At 39.5% G+C, this 15,960-nt stretch overlaps 2 protein-coding genes across 5 annotated transcripts in view; one reads left to right on the top strand and one right to left on the bottom strand.

Moving 5' to 3' along the window:
* Positions 1-451: 451 nt before the first annotated feature.
* CEP89 (centrosomal protein 89) overlaps positions 452-15,960 on the bottom strand; it is a 38,884-nt gene continuing 23,375 nt past the window's right edge. For 3 of the 4 annotated variants that reach the window (XM_080365073.1, XM_080365075.1, XM_080365076.1), the window contains 2 exons: positions 8,980-9,149; positions 452-2,234 (listed from right to left, as the gene is read on the bottom strand). In XM_080365073.1, coding sequence (XP_080221199.1) covers positions 2,009-2,234; positions 8,980-9,149 — 396 coding nt within the window. In that variant the 3' untranslated portion in view covers positions 452-2,008. The remainder of the gene's footprint in view (positions 2,235-8,979; positions 9,150-15,960) is intronic. The other variant, XM_080365074.1, reaches the window with a different exon arrangement.
* LOC308072964 (E3 ubiquitin-protein ligase RNF182-like) lies at positions 13,835-15,224 on the top strand (the record flags this gene model as incomplete). The annotated part of the gene is given in 8 exon segments (XM_080410607.1): positions 13,835-13,966; positions 14,537-14,663; positions 14,666-14,732; positions 14,734-14,881; positions 14,885-14,951; positions 14,954-15,009; positions 15,011-15,093; positions 15,095-15,224. Coding segments are annotated over 8 exon segments (747 nt in total). The 3' UTR covers positions 15,162-15,224.

Raw genomic sequence — 15,960 nt, 5'->3', positions numbered from 1 at the left:
AATGGGTGATATATACGTATGTATTTAAAGTATCTTCTAATAAGATTTTTTGGTATGCCAAAAAAAGTGGTTGAGCCACAAAAGGACTTTTTCATCTGCAGGACATCATGTTTTCTGTCTTCTTGCAAACGCTGTGGAAACTGAATAGGGATAATTTCCCAGGGATTTGATTAAATGTTTGCTCATTTGAAGTTTAACGTAATGTTTTAATGATATGCAAATGAAAAAACAAGCATAGCATTTCTGAACATAGTGTAAAGTGTCGCTGTCAAGGTGCTGTCTTTTGAACCACACGTTAAAACTTACTCTAAAACGAGAGCTGTGAAAATGGGAAGCGGATGTGGCAGGAGTGTAATTCTAAGACGTTCCCAGTTCACTTCAGTGGAAGGACAATGAAGCTGATACTGAAAGAGTTTCAATAAATCTCACTTCTATTTCTATTACCAATACGATAGCTTCTTCCTTGTGAAATTGTTTATTTTTAACAAAATCTTGAGACATTCAAAAGAGCAATAAAGAACAGGTGAGAAGAATATGTACATTATTTACATATGCAGTTCCAAGGTTGTATTTGCATACTCAGAGATGCTTATCTTGAAAAATACAACATAAAAGATTTCATTTTCAAAACCTGCCTTCACAAATGCGAAAAACGATGGGGGATCTATGTTTGTTTGTTCTTTCAGGATGACTGCAAGCCTACGTTCAGGTTGGAGCCTGTATGGCAATGAGGGGAGTGTGTGTGTCTACGTATGACTTGGCTGAACAGGTATTTTGGACTTTCTGTTTCAAATTCCGGGAAGACGGGACTGGTTTAGGAACAGACCACCCCCATCCTACCCTCCCCCCCCCCCCAAACCAGCAAACATCCCCACACACACCCTTCAACAGCTTCACATATTAAGTTATTTAAGACTCGGCTTAGAAATCGTTTCTGATGTTTTGGTTGTTATTGTGAGGCACTGAATCCTAAAATAATGAAGTTGAAAGAGCCAGAACAAAAGAATTTGACAACGTACCTCTGCTAAGACCCTGGGAGGAGACCTTAAGATAGCAGTGCTAGTTTTGTTAGGCAAAGTCTTAATGTGGCATGCTGAAGCTTTATCTTGATGAGCTCGTAAGGTTGTTGCACTTGTTTCCCAGCAAAGGAAAATAATTAAAGTATGTATTAAAATCCCACTAATTGTAGGACTTGCATACGTACGACTTTGCTACCTTGGTGTTTTGTCTGTCATCAGGCTGGTGCCTGAGCGCACCAAGATGTCACAAGTGCTTTGAGTCTGTAGCGTCTTCGACTTCCCACTGTACGGTGGAAGCTAGCTTTAAAAGCATTACGTATACACAACACAAATTAAAAACTGTGCTGTGATAGGAGGTGCTCTCCCCACTCTCTCCTAAATAACCCTGTTCTGAGTTACCCTGAAGGAAAACGCCTCGGGAGTGCAGGAAGATTTCTAGATACAAACAGTATGTATGCTTTTTGGTATTTAACTTGGGTTTCTGCTTCCTAGGTTAACTTTGATCAAAGCCACTGAGATTCTTCATTATTTCCACTGTTGTACAACAGTGGATAGTTACCGGGGGTTTTTATTGCTACAGTTTTCTGGTACCATTTAGTTTTTGTTAGGGAAATTAAGCAAAAAGCTGATCCAAGAAGTTACATGTAATTCCAAAATAAAGTCACTTCAAACCGATACATACATACATACAACTTGTGAAAAATCAACAATTACAAACGCCAAGACGAATACATGCCGTAATAATCTGAAGGCTGGCACTGCTGCAGAGAATGCTCTGGGGAAAACGAAGCGGCTTCTGAAGGCACTGAATCTGCAGTGGGATGGACAGAACAATCTGGAGGAGGGCTGCTGCATCCGCTGCTGGCCTCTGGTCCCTTGGCAATATGCTGCTGTTAGTTATTTCGGTGACATTAGAAAAACAGTAATTTTGAAGGGGGTAAATGTTTTATCTCTTTGATGAGATGCAGAACGCATCTCTACTCTTACCACTAAGGTGATGAACTTCCATTTTCAGAAGACGATGGAAGTTTCACATCACAATAGCTAAAATCATATCTGTAAACTGGGTCCTGAGAGCTTTCATCTACATGTGGCTCATGAACTGTGTCCGTACTCCACCTGTTGTTCCTCTGGGATTTACGTAGGAGTTCTCTCATTCTCCTGTTTTCGTTGGATGTGGATTCCCAAATGACTGCAAGTTCCTCTTCTGTTTTCCTAGAAAAAAAATTAAAGAGAAATCCCAACTTTGAAACACCTGTCAGCAGTATGTAATTACAGTACGTAGATAGGCAAGTTATAAACTGCATGTATTTAGTTGCTTGAATTGATCAGATTGAAATTAATTTTGTTTTTAAAAATGCCCATTAAATGTAATGCTAGAGAGGATATGATCAGAAGAAAAAATCTGGACCCATGTGATAAGTTGGATTAAGTCCACACAAAAGAGCAGTGCACGTCGGATCCAAATGTTGTGACTGTCACTGTCCGCTGGGTCAGGACCCATCGTGACCACAGCTCTGCCCCCGTAACGGGTACGTCTGCAGCGCGTGCCCCTGCTGCCAGGCACCGCGAGTGCTGCATCGCTCCAGTCGGAGGCCACAAGTGTCTGATCAGTGTGTCAGAACGTGGACTTAACTAATGTCTCTTTGTGGAGGTCAAACAGAAATGGTGTAAGTTGGTTTGGTTTGGTGGTTTTGGTTTTGGTTTTTTTTTGGGGGGGGGTGGGGTGAGGTAGGAGGCGGCGAAGATAGCACAGGACAGTCCTTGAGGCATCATAACCTTAGGAGCCGATTTCTCTGACTGCCAAAGCGTATATGAATGAATTATTTAATGTTTTTGTCAATAAATGTTTATTTTTTTCAAAAATGGCAGCTAACATGATTAAATAATGCAGTGTATTCCTGCCACAGGCTTTTTATTAAGTTATATTTTGTCAAGGTTAAGTTCTTAGGGTTCCTCTGACCTGCTTTTAGTATGTATCAAAATACAAAACAGGAATTCAAGATTGTTTGCAGTGGAAAGCAAAGCTGTTGCATGGAGAATGAGCACACAACTATTAATGCTGTAGCCTTTGCTAACAGTCACTTCAAGCCACTACCTGAGGCACTTGCCAGAGCCAGCCTTTTGTACCAGTTCTGAATATCAGGGTCTAAAAATGAGAAGTCAATGCAAAAGAGTTGAGATTACACGCAGGGAGGCTGTTTCTGGCCAAAGGTGTATACGAGGAAATATATCATCAGTACTTCTTACAGAGCCCTTTGTGATCAATAACACTGAGAATCAAGCGGTAAAAAGTAGCCCAGACACAGTACTAACTCATTTTGTGTTTTACTTTGCCTGGGTATAGAGATGGAGGATGAAAAAGACCCCTTGTTGAGAAGGCCGTAAGGTTTTCTTTGTGTATTGTTTGGAATGAACTTTTGGGGGTGGAGGAGATGGTTAAGAATGGAATTAAAGCAACAGGTGGCAGGTGAAAGCACTGCAGTTACTAAGACTCTGTCCAAGCCACATTTAATTAGTTGGACCTTTCCATCTCGCCAAGTCTCTCAAAAGCTACTGAGATGGAATCTTTCATTTCTGAAACACCAAAACTGTGAGGGACTTTGTTCTCACACATTACATTTCTTGGGACAGCAGTAAGAGTGTCTGATACTAGCAGGTACTCAGTCTATGCTTCAGAATGCTTTACAAAGGCAATTCTCCGTTATCCTTGGCTTGCGTTTTGGGGGAGGTGGGGCACAGAGTTAAAATTGTATGGCTGAACTTCCCCACGAGCCGTCCTGAGTTTCACCCATTGGTTGACTCTGGCCGTTTGTATTGTGATCTTGGAACGGTTTTAGGATCTTGTTTTGGTTTTAAATGAGCTTTTTCATCTTGACTGGGACAAGCTCCTGTTCCCTGTTGCCACTTCTCTCCGACTGGAGCCTGCAGGCAGTGCGCATGGCACTAGTGTTCTGTTAATACACAACAGCCTGATCTGGTTTGCCCTTACCGTAGCGCAGAACGTTACCCAGGCTTTATTTCATCTGTTAATTTCTAAAACCCAAGACTTTTTCTTTAAAGACAATTTCATTGTTAATGCCTGAGGCAGAGAAAATGTGAAGATGATGAAACTCAAGATCACTGAGTTCTCAATTGCAGTTCAGCGCTGTCAGCACGCCTGACAAATGCGATGCTCGTTTTCAGTCCATATGTTCAGTTCTATGGCAACTGCATTGATTTTTAGAAAAAACACTGCAGAGATATTAGTTTTTAAAGTATCCATGTGGTTAAAATTACTTCAGTAACAAAGAAACAGATGCCTTGAGGTAGTGGTGTATCTGAACTCTTCTGCTTGGGGGATTAATTTTTAAACAAAGCTGAGAGATGCAGAATCTGAAAGCGCTGGCTGGCTCCGCTCTGGAAGGAGCGGTCACAGCACGCTGTTGTCGAGGCAGGACGCTGCAGCTGCCCCTGTCTCTGCCGCATGCTGCAGGCACAGGCAAGGCCGTCGAGCGCGGCAGGACGTACTGCTCTTCGAGTTCAGCAGTTTTCCAGGTAAGCATCCAAGATGCAGCAGTTACAACCCAGCTGTGGTCAGACAAGAGCTTTTTGTCTCTGTAGGCTTTTTTGTTTTAAAATTCTGACCCGGTCAAAACCTAAAAAGAGATTTAGCAGGACAGGTTGGGGAGGGGGTGTCTTTACTCTGGCTGGTCACAACCTCCCTGCTGTCTTAGGAACTTGGACAGCTGCTGATGGTATGTGCTGCTTTCTCAACACTACAGTTTCCTTACTCCTACTTCAGTGGGCAGTGGCCCTCACTACCTTTCTCTTAACGTTTTTCTGTATCTCATCAGGGATTCCTTCAAGCTCCACAAAGCATTACTGTCCTTGAAGACGACTACTGTCACACTGCCCTATGCAGATCACAGCCTAACAGGTAACCCTTGTTACTCCAGCGTGCCCACAGCAGCCGGTTCACCTCTTCAAACATGAGCCCTCATCGCTTGGCATGTAAAGCTAGATACGTACTCGGCAGTAAATGTGTCCTGTTTCCAGGTGTCTTTAGGCAAAAAGCATTAAGTTGGTTTTTCATAAATGTAGGCTGCTATTGCTTAAAAAAAAGTAAAAATAAAAATTCCATTCAACCCCTAACCTAGCCAAATTGTAAGGTTTTGTAGCTTGTTGAGAGTAAGCGAAATGCCAATGTACTGATGTTTGAGAATGAAAAAACAAACAGAAGCGCATTCTCCTTTACAAAACAGAGCTTTCTGCCCTCACTGAACTAAATTTATTCAGCCTGAATCTCCGAGAACCTTATTTGGGCTGCTGGCTCAAGAATTAATTTTCATTTCTCCAACGACAGTTTGTTTAAATAATCCTCATCACATAGATCAACAGTTTTTATCGTGGTTAGAATCTTGCACGTAAGCTTGCAGGTATGACAGCTCCTCTCCCTGGCCTGCAGCTGGCCGCAGCGCTTTTCTACTGTTGGCTCTTCTGAGAATAGCCTAAGGCAGCTTCCTTAGTAAGGCTTCCAGACCTGCCTTTAACATCCAAAGTACAGCGGCTGGAACTATCTTGAATGTGCAACAGTCAAAATACTTTCTCATGCAAATTCTAGAGATTAATGGGATGTTCCTCTGCAGAAGACTTATGAAATACATTGTGACCTAGAAAACTCATAAAGGTAAGTGTCCTGTGAAAGAAGACTCCAGGCACTTACGAACCTGGTTTTCTACCCTAGAACCACATTAACAACTCTGTTTATGTCTGAAATGTGCAGTGTATTTCATTTAAGGAAAGGTATGTGATAACGATGACTCCTAAGATGACTCTAAACAATAAAAATGTCATTATGGTTATCAGCTGCCTGAAGAACAGAAAATGGTACTGCTTCCTCATCAGCTGCTTCAGGCGAAAGGTTGCTGTGAATTTCCAATATCCTCTAGCAAAGGCTGGAATTACTGCGAAGCTTCTAGGAGGGTAAAATCTGCATCTTTTTAGAAGCTTTAAAAGCTTTTGTTTATCAAAAGAACAACTATATCTATATGCATTTCTTCTTGAAAACCAGGTGGAAAAATGCTGCTCCCTTGGACGCAATGGATAAGTAGTGCAGCCCCTGATTTTTGTCTTAAGGTGAAAGATGCTGGAGGAGGGGACAAATTTTCAAAGGAAAGCCACCTTCCTTCTGTTTTATGAAGCCCATGTCAGTTTGGATGTAGACTTGTTAAAAACAGAACGGTGAGAGAAGAAACAAAAATGAGGAAGCACATGTATATCACTATCATGTCTAAAAAAACTATTCCTTCTGACTCTCGACCATGCGTGATCTGCAGCTACTCTACCTCTGGGCACCTTGTAACTGTGTGATGTGCCATGGCAAGGGGGTCCTGACCTGCCATCGGGCAGGTTTGCTGCAGTCCCGGTCAGATTAGTAAGGCGGGGCTGCTTCTCTCTGATGCCCTGTCTTGCCAAAAGAAGGATGCTGTTTCCAGAGCTGAAGTGGTATCTTCCTTTGTTTTATAAGAAAGCTTACCACCAACAATAGATTTGGTAAACTTATAAAGACTTGTATGGCAGTAGCTAAGTCAGACTTGCTATGATTTTGGAACACTGCTATTATAAAACTAAATGGAAAAGCAAAAATAATTACATGAAAAAGTTTTTTGTCTTCACCTACTTACAGTGCTTTTGCAGTCAAAAGCAGACTGACTGTGGTCAGTGCCTTTAAAATAGCTTAATTAGTTTTACAGTCTTCCTAAAGAGAATTGTAACTTGAATAAAATACAAAATCAGCTATCTAGATAGTCAACATACCTTCAGCTAAATTTTAAATTAAACTGGCTTTCTTGCTTAAAACATGACTTGCTACTTTGATCTGCATTACTTAACATTGAAATCGGAGAATCTAATATACAATATATTTATTGTATGTGCTTACCTTAATGTTTATATAGGTATATTGAATTTAAATGTTATGAGCTAGACAGTTTTCTGGATTATAAATTTACTTGGTAAACAGAGCTAGTGTAAATGTAAATGTCTGGTACTGTCCTGGCACTAGTGCCTCGGGCTGCCAAGCTACGCATCTAAGCTACAAATCATTTTCCCTTCCTTACTCCCGTGACTGTGGGGAGGGAAAGGAGGGAGGAAATAGTAAGCCTTATAAAACCAGAAATACACAAACCTGACAAAAATACATGTTTCATTTCTGGCAGACAGGCGTAACGGAGTACACGTGTACTTGGATTACCTTGGGAAACTGTATTACCACGGTACTTGAGATGGATAAAGGAACGTGAGGAAACTAATGGTTTATATGAACAGTATCAGCCACGGTGTTAGCTGGTTTTATTGCTTTTGTTTTCTAAGAATAAAACCACATTATTTCTTATTTAAGTGTAGAATTCAGCTGACTTATCACTGACATTTCATTTTAGTGGATAATGTGATTAATCAAAATACAACTTGAAAGATTAACATTTTTTTTTTCCTTTCAGAGTTGTGTTCATTATGTTATACTCTAATAACCACTGCTAAGGCTTAACTACCACCAGCAAAAGGCAGTCACCAGTTACACTGTTCATGAATGGAGGAGACTACAGAAACACAAGACAACCCTTTCTGAGGCTCATCTCGTGCTTGTTTCCATAAACCATTTTTCTTCATCATCATGCTGTTAAATGGACTACTGTGTTGCAGTTCCAGGTACAGATCTTGCTCCTTAATTATTAATTTTGTAAGTATTAATTTTGTGTGCTTACTGAAGAAAAAATGAGTCAATTGGGACTGAAGAGGAAAAAGTGATTTAGTATACTATATGGAAAGTGTAACACATTATTTGACAGAGCTGTTGTTACATCATCTCATTTACCTACTTTGGGGCTAGAAAGGTTAATTTTGAATGATCCATATTACGGGACTACGAATTATTGAACTGTTTTATCCTACATTGGAAAAAAAAAATCCTCTTCATTTAGCTAGCTGTTCTTTACCGTAAAAAAGATTGTAACATGAGCCCAGAGGTATGAAAGGCACTTAGTTATTTAGGATTTTTAACTTAGTTATTTAGGATTTTTAACTAATTATTTCCAGAGAAATGTGGAATAGTCAAAATACTGTTTTCTCCTGCAAATTTCAGAGGTTAGTGGAATGTTCATTGTACAGTTCCCAGCTACTCACACCTGTTTATGAGCACTGTATAAGGTCACTGAGAGGAACTGTGCTGACATAAGGTAGATGATATCAAGCCCTATTTTTCTATTGTCTTTAAATCTGTTATTTCACAATGGGAGAGATGAGTTGCAAAATGATTGCTTAATTACCTCTTCAGCTGTAAAAAGCTTTTCCTTTATGCTGATCACCTGAATGTGCTATGAAACTTTCCACTGCCAGAGGGGAAAAAAACGTTTAAATGACACTATATCAAAAGGGTATTTCAGCACTGCCAGTCATAATCTTGTATAAATCTGTTAAATTATCTTTTCTTCTTTTTATTCTGCACGTAGCCAATCTTAAGTCGCTTACTAACAGAACAGTATCAAAAGGATCACATCATATGCATACTCGTTACATTCCTTTAATTTCCTACTATTCTGAAAACCGTTGAGGGGTGTAGAAAGTCTTCAGCCGTTAGCAGAAGATGCTATTAAATAGTTAACATATATCCTGATGATTTATAGACCCCCAAATCATCAAAGACTAGTCTCAAACTGATATTCTTCTTAGAAGAAGTCTTAAGAACAGCAGTACTACTCCAGAATAAACTCCTTCAAAGGGTCTTTCTTAGAGCTGGGAATTAAGAGGAGCGTTCCAGCATTTTCAGTATAGCTAAAACCTGAGTGAGTAAAGACACCCGGAATATACCATAAGAGGCTCTGATGAAAAGCAAGAGGTCAGAGCCATGGCAGTCACCTCCCCCCACGGCCCTTTTACCCATCAGATCTTACAGGATCGCTCCTGCCTGTGACTGACTTACTTCTGCCGCTCCATCACCTCCTCAAGGGCTTCCTGTTTGTCTTGCAGCAGACCCCGGAGGCGCTTAATTTCTTGCTGGTACTCAGCCGTCTTCCCCGCAAACTCTTTCTCCTGCTCAGTCATCTTCAGACTAATATCTTCAAGCTTCCCAGCTGCTTTCTTTTTATATATCTGTAAAGGTTAAAGATAATAGGAAACATGTGTTTATAGGAGAAATAAGGACAACTCACTCCCAACAAAAGAAATAGCTAGAGATACTAATTTGCAGTTTTATCTTTACTCAGTGCTGCCTTGCTTAAATACGTCAGGTAGGTTGCATTATGGGTTTTTTTTAACCTAGTTGTTAATTTGAAGGTATTACACTCCTACTTCATTCCGCATATAAAACTAGTGTGTACAGTGAATACCATACCCTATGTTTGTCTTAAGAGTGAAAAGAATTAGCTGCAAAAAAAGGTCTTGTTTTCCAAGGTGCAAAGCTCCACTTCACAGCACATGTTGCTTACCTCTTGTCCAACAGTCATATTTATCAATGCATACCATGAAAACGTGTGTTTTCTGTTAGCTGTTTAACCTTATTACTAAAAGAAGAGTGTCTTCATGTTTTAAAAAACTTGCCGCTTCACGTAATAGTTCCTTCTGTTCAGTGAAGTGCAAGTGATTTTTTGCTTATTGGTGATAATAACCACAGATATATTATATTGGTCTAATCTCAAAGACAAGAAATCCTTTTTGTACAAAGCGATTTTGCTTTCTGAAATAACACCTCCATTAAATTACATACAAGGAATTAAAAAATACGGTTTGTGTATCGTTACGCATTTCTACATACTTGCTGCTCCGGACAAAACCAACAGGTATTACCCAGTAAGGTTTTTTTCTCACGATCACAAACAGAATGCGTAAACTGTTATTGTATCTGCAGCGTGTGATGTTTGATACAGGGGACAGGACAGAGTTCTGGGATGGAAGCACCTCCTTCAGTAAAACTGCAAACTATTTAGTGAAGCTTTGAAAATACTTCTATTTACGTCTTACTAATATAAAGTTTTATCTAAGGTGTTAACCACTAAGGCTTTATCTTCATCTGAATCAGAGCAGGAAGTTTGAGTATGCCTTTTGGAGGAAGAAAAAAATAAAAGGGCATTTTTAGCTATGTGCTGTAAGCTATATAATTCTTTCCATAAAATGTTTTCTTTTTAGCTCTTGTAAAATAGCTTCTTTTTTAGCTCTTATAATTTTGGAGTTTCATTTTCTGGAGGTAATAGAATAGTGAAAAATAATAATATTTACCTGAAATTTTTACGTTAGTCATTAAATATTTAAGGCTGACTTCCATAGGGTTTTTTTTTCCTAGCTTTTCCCTGTCAGTTCTAAGAAAAGAAGTAGAAGCCTGCAAGTTAACCAGTCACATCACTCAACTTCTTAGATTCCCAGAGAAGTCTTCAAAATGCAGAATTAGATGCTTGCACTTGTAATGCTGTAGGAGGATAAAGGTAAACATGTTCCTTCTGAGCTTCTTCGAGGGTTGCTTAGAGCTAACCTGGAGGAAGTGCAGAGCACAGGAAAACAGCTGAACTTGCACCTCTGTCAGTAAATGCCTCCTCCAGCTCCAGACCTGGAACCTGAAATGCCCTTTTCGGGCAGGTGCCTAGAATTATTTCTAAGAACTAGAGAGAACTTCCTCTTTCTTTTAACAGATAAACGTCTAATAAAGAATTCAGCCAATACTGTTGGTGAAATCCCTTTTTTATCTAGTGGTCGTTGACTCTCCAGCTGCTGGGAGGTCTGCATTTTAAGCTGCACTCTGCCTGAGATTATTCAGGCCTGTGGCTCCTACGTGTCCCATAGCTGCCTCTGGTGGCTTGGCACGCCTGCGCTTCCTTTGCCAGCTGAAGGTGTGTCCCACATGCAGAATAGTTGCAAAATCCATGGGGCACAAAGGGCAATAGTGCACCGTTTTCTGACCTAATGACTAGGGCATGAAGGTAGATATGAGGGACACATAGTTCTGATCTTGCTCTCCTGACTGATTATAACTCAGTCTATTTAAAATGCATAAGCTATCTCAGCAGAACTGCAGCAGGATGGGTGAAGAGCATCTAGATTGCTTCATACTCGCCTGTGGGAGCCTGGCCAGGTCACGCTGGTTCTGGGCACACCGACACGTGCAGCTGCTGGCCCTTACGGACCCCTCACAGCATACTACCGCCTTTTAAATGGTTCAAGACAGCCTCCGAATAATTTTCTCTGAAGGGAAGCAGGTAGCAGCAAACAGACATGGGGCTGACAAATTTCAGGAATAGGGTGATAACATGTAGCTGAAAGCAGTAATATTTTCTTCTAGAGCTGAAAAGGACAGTCTGCCCAAGGTCACGGCATTCCAGGTATACAGTAAGCCCTCAAGATGAAGAATGATCACAGGCGCAGCAGCTGGTACTGAAGAGGCCATAATTTACACTTTTCTGAAGTAGTTTCAGGAGGGTATACTCCTGGGTACCATAATTCTTTTACACCTGGTGCACTGACTTACAAACTGGAAATTGGAGAATTCTGGGTAAGAGACGCAACAAAATATTTCTACAAATGCAGGCTGCTGGCCATAATACATGTAATGATCTGGTCCCAAGATCCTTGTTGAGGCAACAAAGCTATTTTCTGTCAGTCCTGTATTGTTTTTCTCCTGTCCTTTACCAGTAAAAATCAGTATTATCCCTTCCAAAAGAGATCAAAGTACCACCTAAGAAAATTGTCTCACTGTCTCTGTAGAAAGCGTTAGAATTCTGATCCTGACAGAACAACCCTGTAATGACTTTTGTATGAGTGGCAGAGTACACAAATGATCTACCTGTAACTTCACAGTTACGACTGAGTAGAAAAGTATGAGGCAACTGAAACTGTCTCGGATAAAAGCCTGAGTAAATTTGGGCATGTCTGTCTGTCCTGTGCATGTAGACCATCTCAGGTGCGTGAAAAGAAAACTTGAGGGAAAGAATACTCGTTTGTAATGGTGTTTTCTTAGCAGCAAGATGAATGTCTTTCCTTGAAATTTTGGTTATAATTCCTGTTTTCTATGCAAAACCTGTTAACCCTGGGGAATAAGCTACCTAGTACTAGAAACAGTGACACATTTACATTTGTTTAGGGATTGATTCTTTGTGTACTTCAGCTAAAGTCACAGTATCTGAAAGATCTTGACCGTGTCCCAAAATGAAGGGAAAATAGGTGTTGCAGTATTATATGCTGTACTACCTAGCCCCTTGCATTTCCAAATAGGTAATTTGGGACAAAAATACCAGTGCATGTTGTGTCAGATGTTATCCTGCCTGACAATTGAGAAATCTGGAAAAAAGTAGTTCTCTGGGGTTTTTGTTTGGTTGCTTTTGCTCCAAGTTTGCATGTAAAGAGAAGGACACAGCCACCTGTATTGATAACACTGGTGAGATGAATAGGTGCAAGGGGGACTGACTTGAACCCCGTTCCTCTGGCAATTTTCTATATGATAAGAATTAGGACAGAAGGGTTGATTTGCTATTCTCATGTGCTTATTCAGAGATCTTCCTTTTTTCAATTCTGATTACAATCTGTAAGACAGACATAAAATTTAAAAGGTTTAAATAAAATTATCTGCTATTATATGATGGTCATGATGCAAAGAATAAATTTGTGCATCTCTTCAAGAGACAGAACCCTTGCCTCTGCCCTGTCTCAAGTTCCCCCCTACATTAACAAGTGACGTCCTGAAGTCAGAAGCCATGTTTCATTAGGTCTGTTGTATCCAAGACTGAGACCAGATGTGGTTTAGAAAATGTTTATGGAAAAATTCCAGGAAGGTGGATCCTTTTCTAGGTAGGTACTGAATGACTACTTAGAATAAGCCTCAATCCAAATAGTTTCAAATGGCTAGATGGATGTTTTATGATGACAAAATGAATACAGCGTTAAGAACAAAGTGTATCTTCTAAAGGTTAAATGCAAAAAAAGCCAACAAAACAACCCATCAAGACAGTAACTGCTATGCTAACCTTTCATTCTGAAATTGTTTGGAGGAAAAAAGGAAGCAAGGTATATTTTAACCATTTTTTTGTTTCGTTTTAGTACTTACAAGCTGCTCTATGCATAATAATTTGCTGGTTCTGTATTGATGTTTAATTCAATAGAACAGTTCATTTGGAAAGGACCTATAATGATGAGGCAAAAGCAGATCTAAGTGTATCATTTCACTTCCGTCATAAAGTGTGTCATGTGTCAAGGACTCTTACAATTATTGCTGACAGCATATATCAAATCCTAAATGCAATATTGATTATATGGGTTTTATACATAGCTTCCTTGGCTGTGTCTTCTCCAGGGAGAAGATACAAATTAGTAAGTACTGTTAGTAAGTACTGTTTTCCCTTCCTGCCAGAAGACTGACTACATACTGCCAAAACAGAGTTTAAAAAAAAAATAAACAATCAATTCTAATGCTTTCTACTCCAGTCTTATTAAAAAGTGCATGGAGCAGATGTTAAATAATTAAGTTGCCCTTCGCAACTGATGTCTGTATAAATAAAAAGAGGAGAAGTCCTGCTTTTTATAAATCTACAGAAGATAGATTTAGAGAGCCAACCATGAGAAACTATGTAGTGAAATTGAAAACATTTTAGTGGGCCAGGCCTATGCTTAGAATAATGAAAGCAAGACAGCTAACCATCTCTTAGATGTTCTGAGGTGTTTAGACTTCTCGGTGAAAAATGAGAAAAACCTCAAGTGCACTTCACCCTTCTCCCCTGAGTTTTGTTCACTTTGACTTGATGTGAAAATAAGGGGCAAATTGCATGCGGTTAAGGTTCATGTTCAGGACTGACCGAATCATGGAAGCAGTTTCTTCTGTGGCTGCATTACAAAATTGGCAACACTCCTTGAATTTTCAAGGGCTCCAACAATGGAAAAATTTAAATTCCAACCAAGCAGAATACTCTCTGTACAGAAAAGCCATGTGTGCAGTGAGACTTAAATAAATTCATGGTCTGCTGCTCTTAGACTCAAAGCAGCTTTCCCGAAGTCCAGATTAATGTTGATAGGAACACGGTGAAGAAGCGCCCTTGTTTCACGCAGCGTGGGTGTGTGCAACTGGTTTACAGGAATACAGGGAGTAAGTTATGCAATGGTTACAGGCATTTCTGAAACACACTTCCTCCATGTTCAGGAAGTGTAAAGAACAAACTTTTAGTGCTTTCTCTTCGCCAGTAACAATTCTGTGCTCTAAATGTAGTATCTAGCAAGAGGGTAGGAAAAAAATTCAGGCCAGCCTGTTTGGTAAAGTTGCATGAAGACGAGGGGAGTTACAGGGGGAGATGCTAAATATCTTCAGCATAAAGGTTGTTTCTACCTATTTTTACTAAATCTTTGATTGACAAAATTATTATTGAACAGATATTCAGAATCCAGGAAACAGCTTGTTAAAATCTGATTTCTTTTTGACAGTGTGCCTAATTTAAAGATGAATTACACTTGTACTGAAGGAGACTAAAAGGTACCTGATGATGAACTGGAGTGCAAACTCTGTTTATTAGAGATTTACTGTTCACAGTTGTAAGGCCAAAATCTCAGACTGTCCTCACAGAACTTGTGCTAGATATTTGACTAAAATACTTCATATAGGAGATGGATTTCCCTGTGTTAGCTGTCCCTTTTGCTGCCATGGACAGAGCTGCATGAAGATGAAGGACGCCCTGATGATACAAACGTTATGTCCAGGCTCATACTAAACCGCATGGAATTCTGACTATAAAGAAGTAGTTTTAACACCAAAAAACTTGGCTTCCTCAAGTTCTTCCCATGGATCATCAAACCACTTAGTAATTACAATTATGGAAGTACAAAGAGACTCCCCAAGGACTCCCAGTCAAATTATTGCCTGAGATTATTATGGCACTGAGTTAGTATCTCCGAGATCTGAGAGTCAGCTGGACCAAGACAGCTTTTCGAAGCTAAGCATGTACCCAGGATACCGGTATGGCTGCTTGGAGTTCTCTGCTTTGGTTCTCCTCCCTCTTCAGCTCTATTTACTAATGATTCAGAAAGAGACCCTAGGTGTTGTGTGTGTGAGTTTTGTTCCCTCCAGTCTAACTCTGTCTCATCTACGGCTTCTGCCAGTGCCTCTGCCGTGGAATTTGTGACTGCTCTTCACAGAGCTGATACACAGTGTTTTATCAATTGGTAGATTTTTAACTGAACCATAAAACAACTTAATTGCAAACTTTAACCATTACAGACTGTTAAAAATGTGTTTAGTATGACATATCGTGCTTTAACAAAAATACATATAACTTGTGTGAATAATGGCAAAATGAAAAGACAGTATTGTTGTGTTTTTTCTTTTACTAAAAAGATGGTGCTTACTATCACCAGCTCCTGAAGTTACAAATGGTTTTAGACCACCATCTCATTATTTGTTAATAGAACAGATATTTGAAGGTTAACAAAACCACCCTGTTTTTATCCAAATACATTGTCACTGTTTTTAAAAACAGACGGAGGTCAGAAATGCTGTGTATCCTATTTAAGAAAAACTAGTCCCATTACAAGCTAATTCAGATTTGAGTCAAATCTTTGCTGATGTCAAAGGGAAATACAGCTGCATTAAATCTGCTCTACAATCCATTTTTTCAGAAAAGTTATGAGTTGTAAGAATTACAACAAAGCAGCTGGTAGTTGAATCTTAAAGGGCAAACTAAAGAACAGCTGTTATTGAAGCATGAAAAATATTAAAGCTTACTTATGCCTGAAAAGTTATCTGGCATAAGCCAAAGTACAAAAGTAGAAGCGAAACCTGATTTGTTTTCAGAATTAGAATACCTAAGTAAATTTTGCCTCCTTAAATATTTATCTGAATATTTGTATTCAACCTATTGAATATTGCTCTACTGTTATTTTCTAAATTTCATATGGTTGTACTAATAACCTACAAATTTTTTTGCACAGTTTTATAAAGTTT

This window comes from Falco punctatus (assembly GCF_963210335.1).
Source record: "Falco punctatus genome assembly, chromosome: 14".
Classification (NCBI taxonomy): Eukaryota; Metazoa; Chordata; class Aves; order Falconiformes; family Falconidae; genus Falco; species Falco punctatus.
Note: the sequence above shows the minus strand (reverse complement) of the source record. Positions and strands in the feature narration are given on the sequence as shown.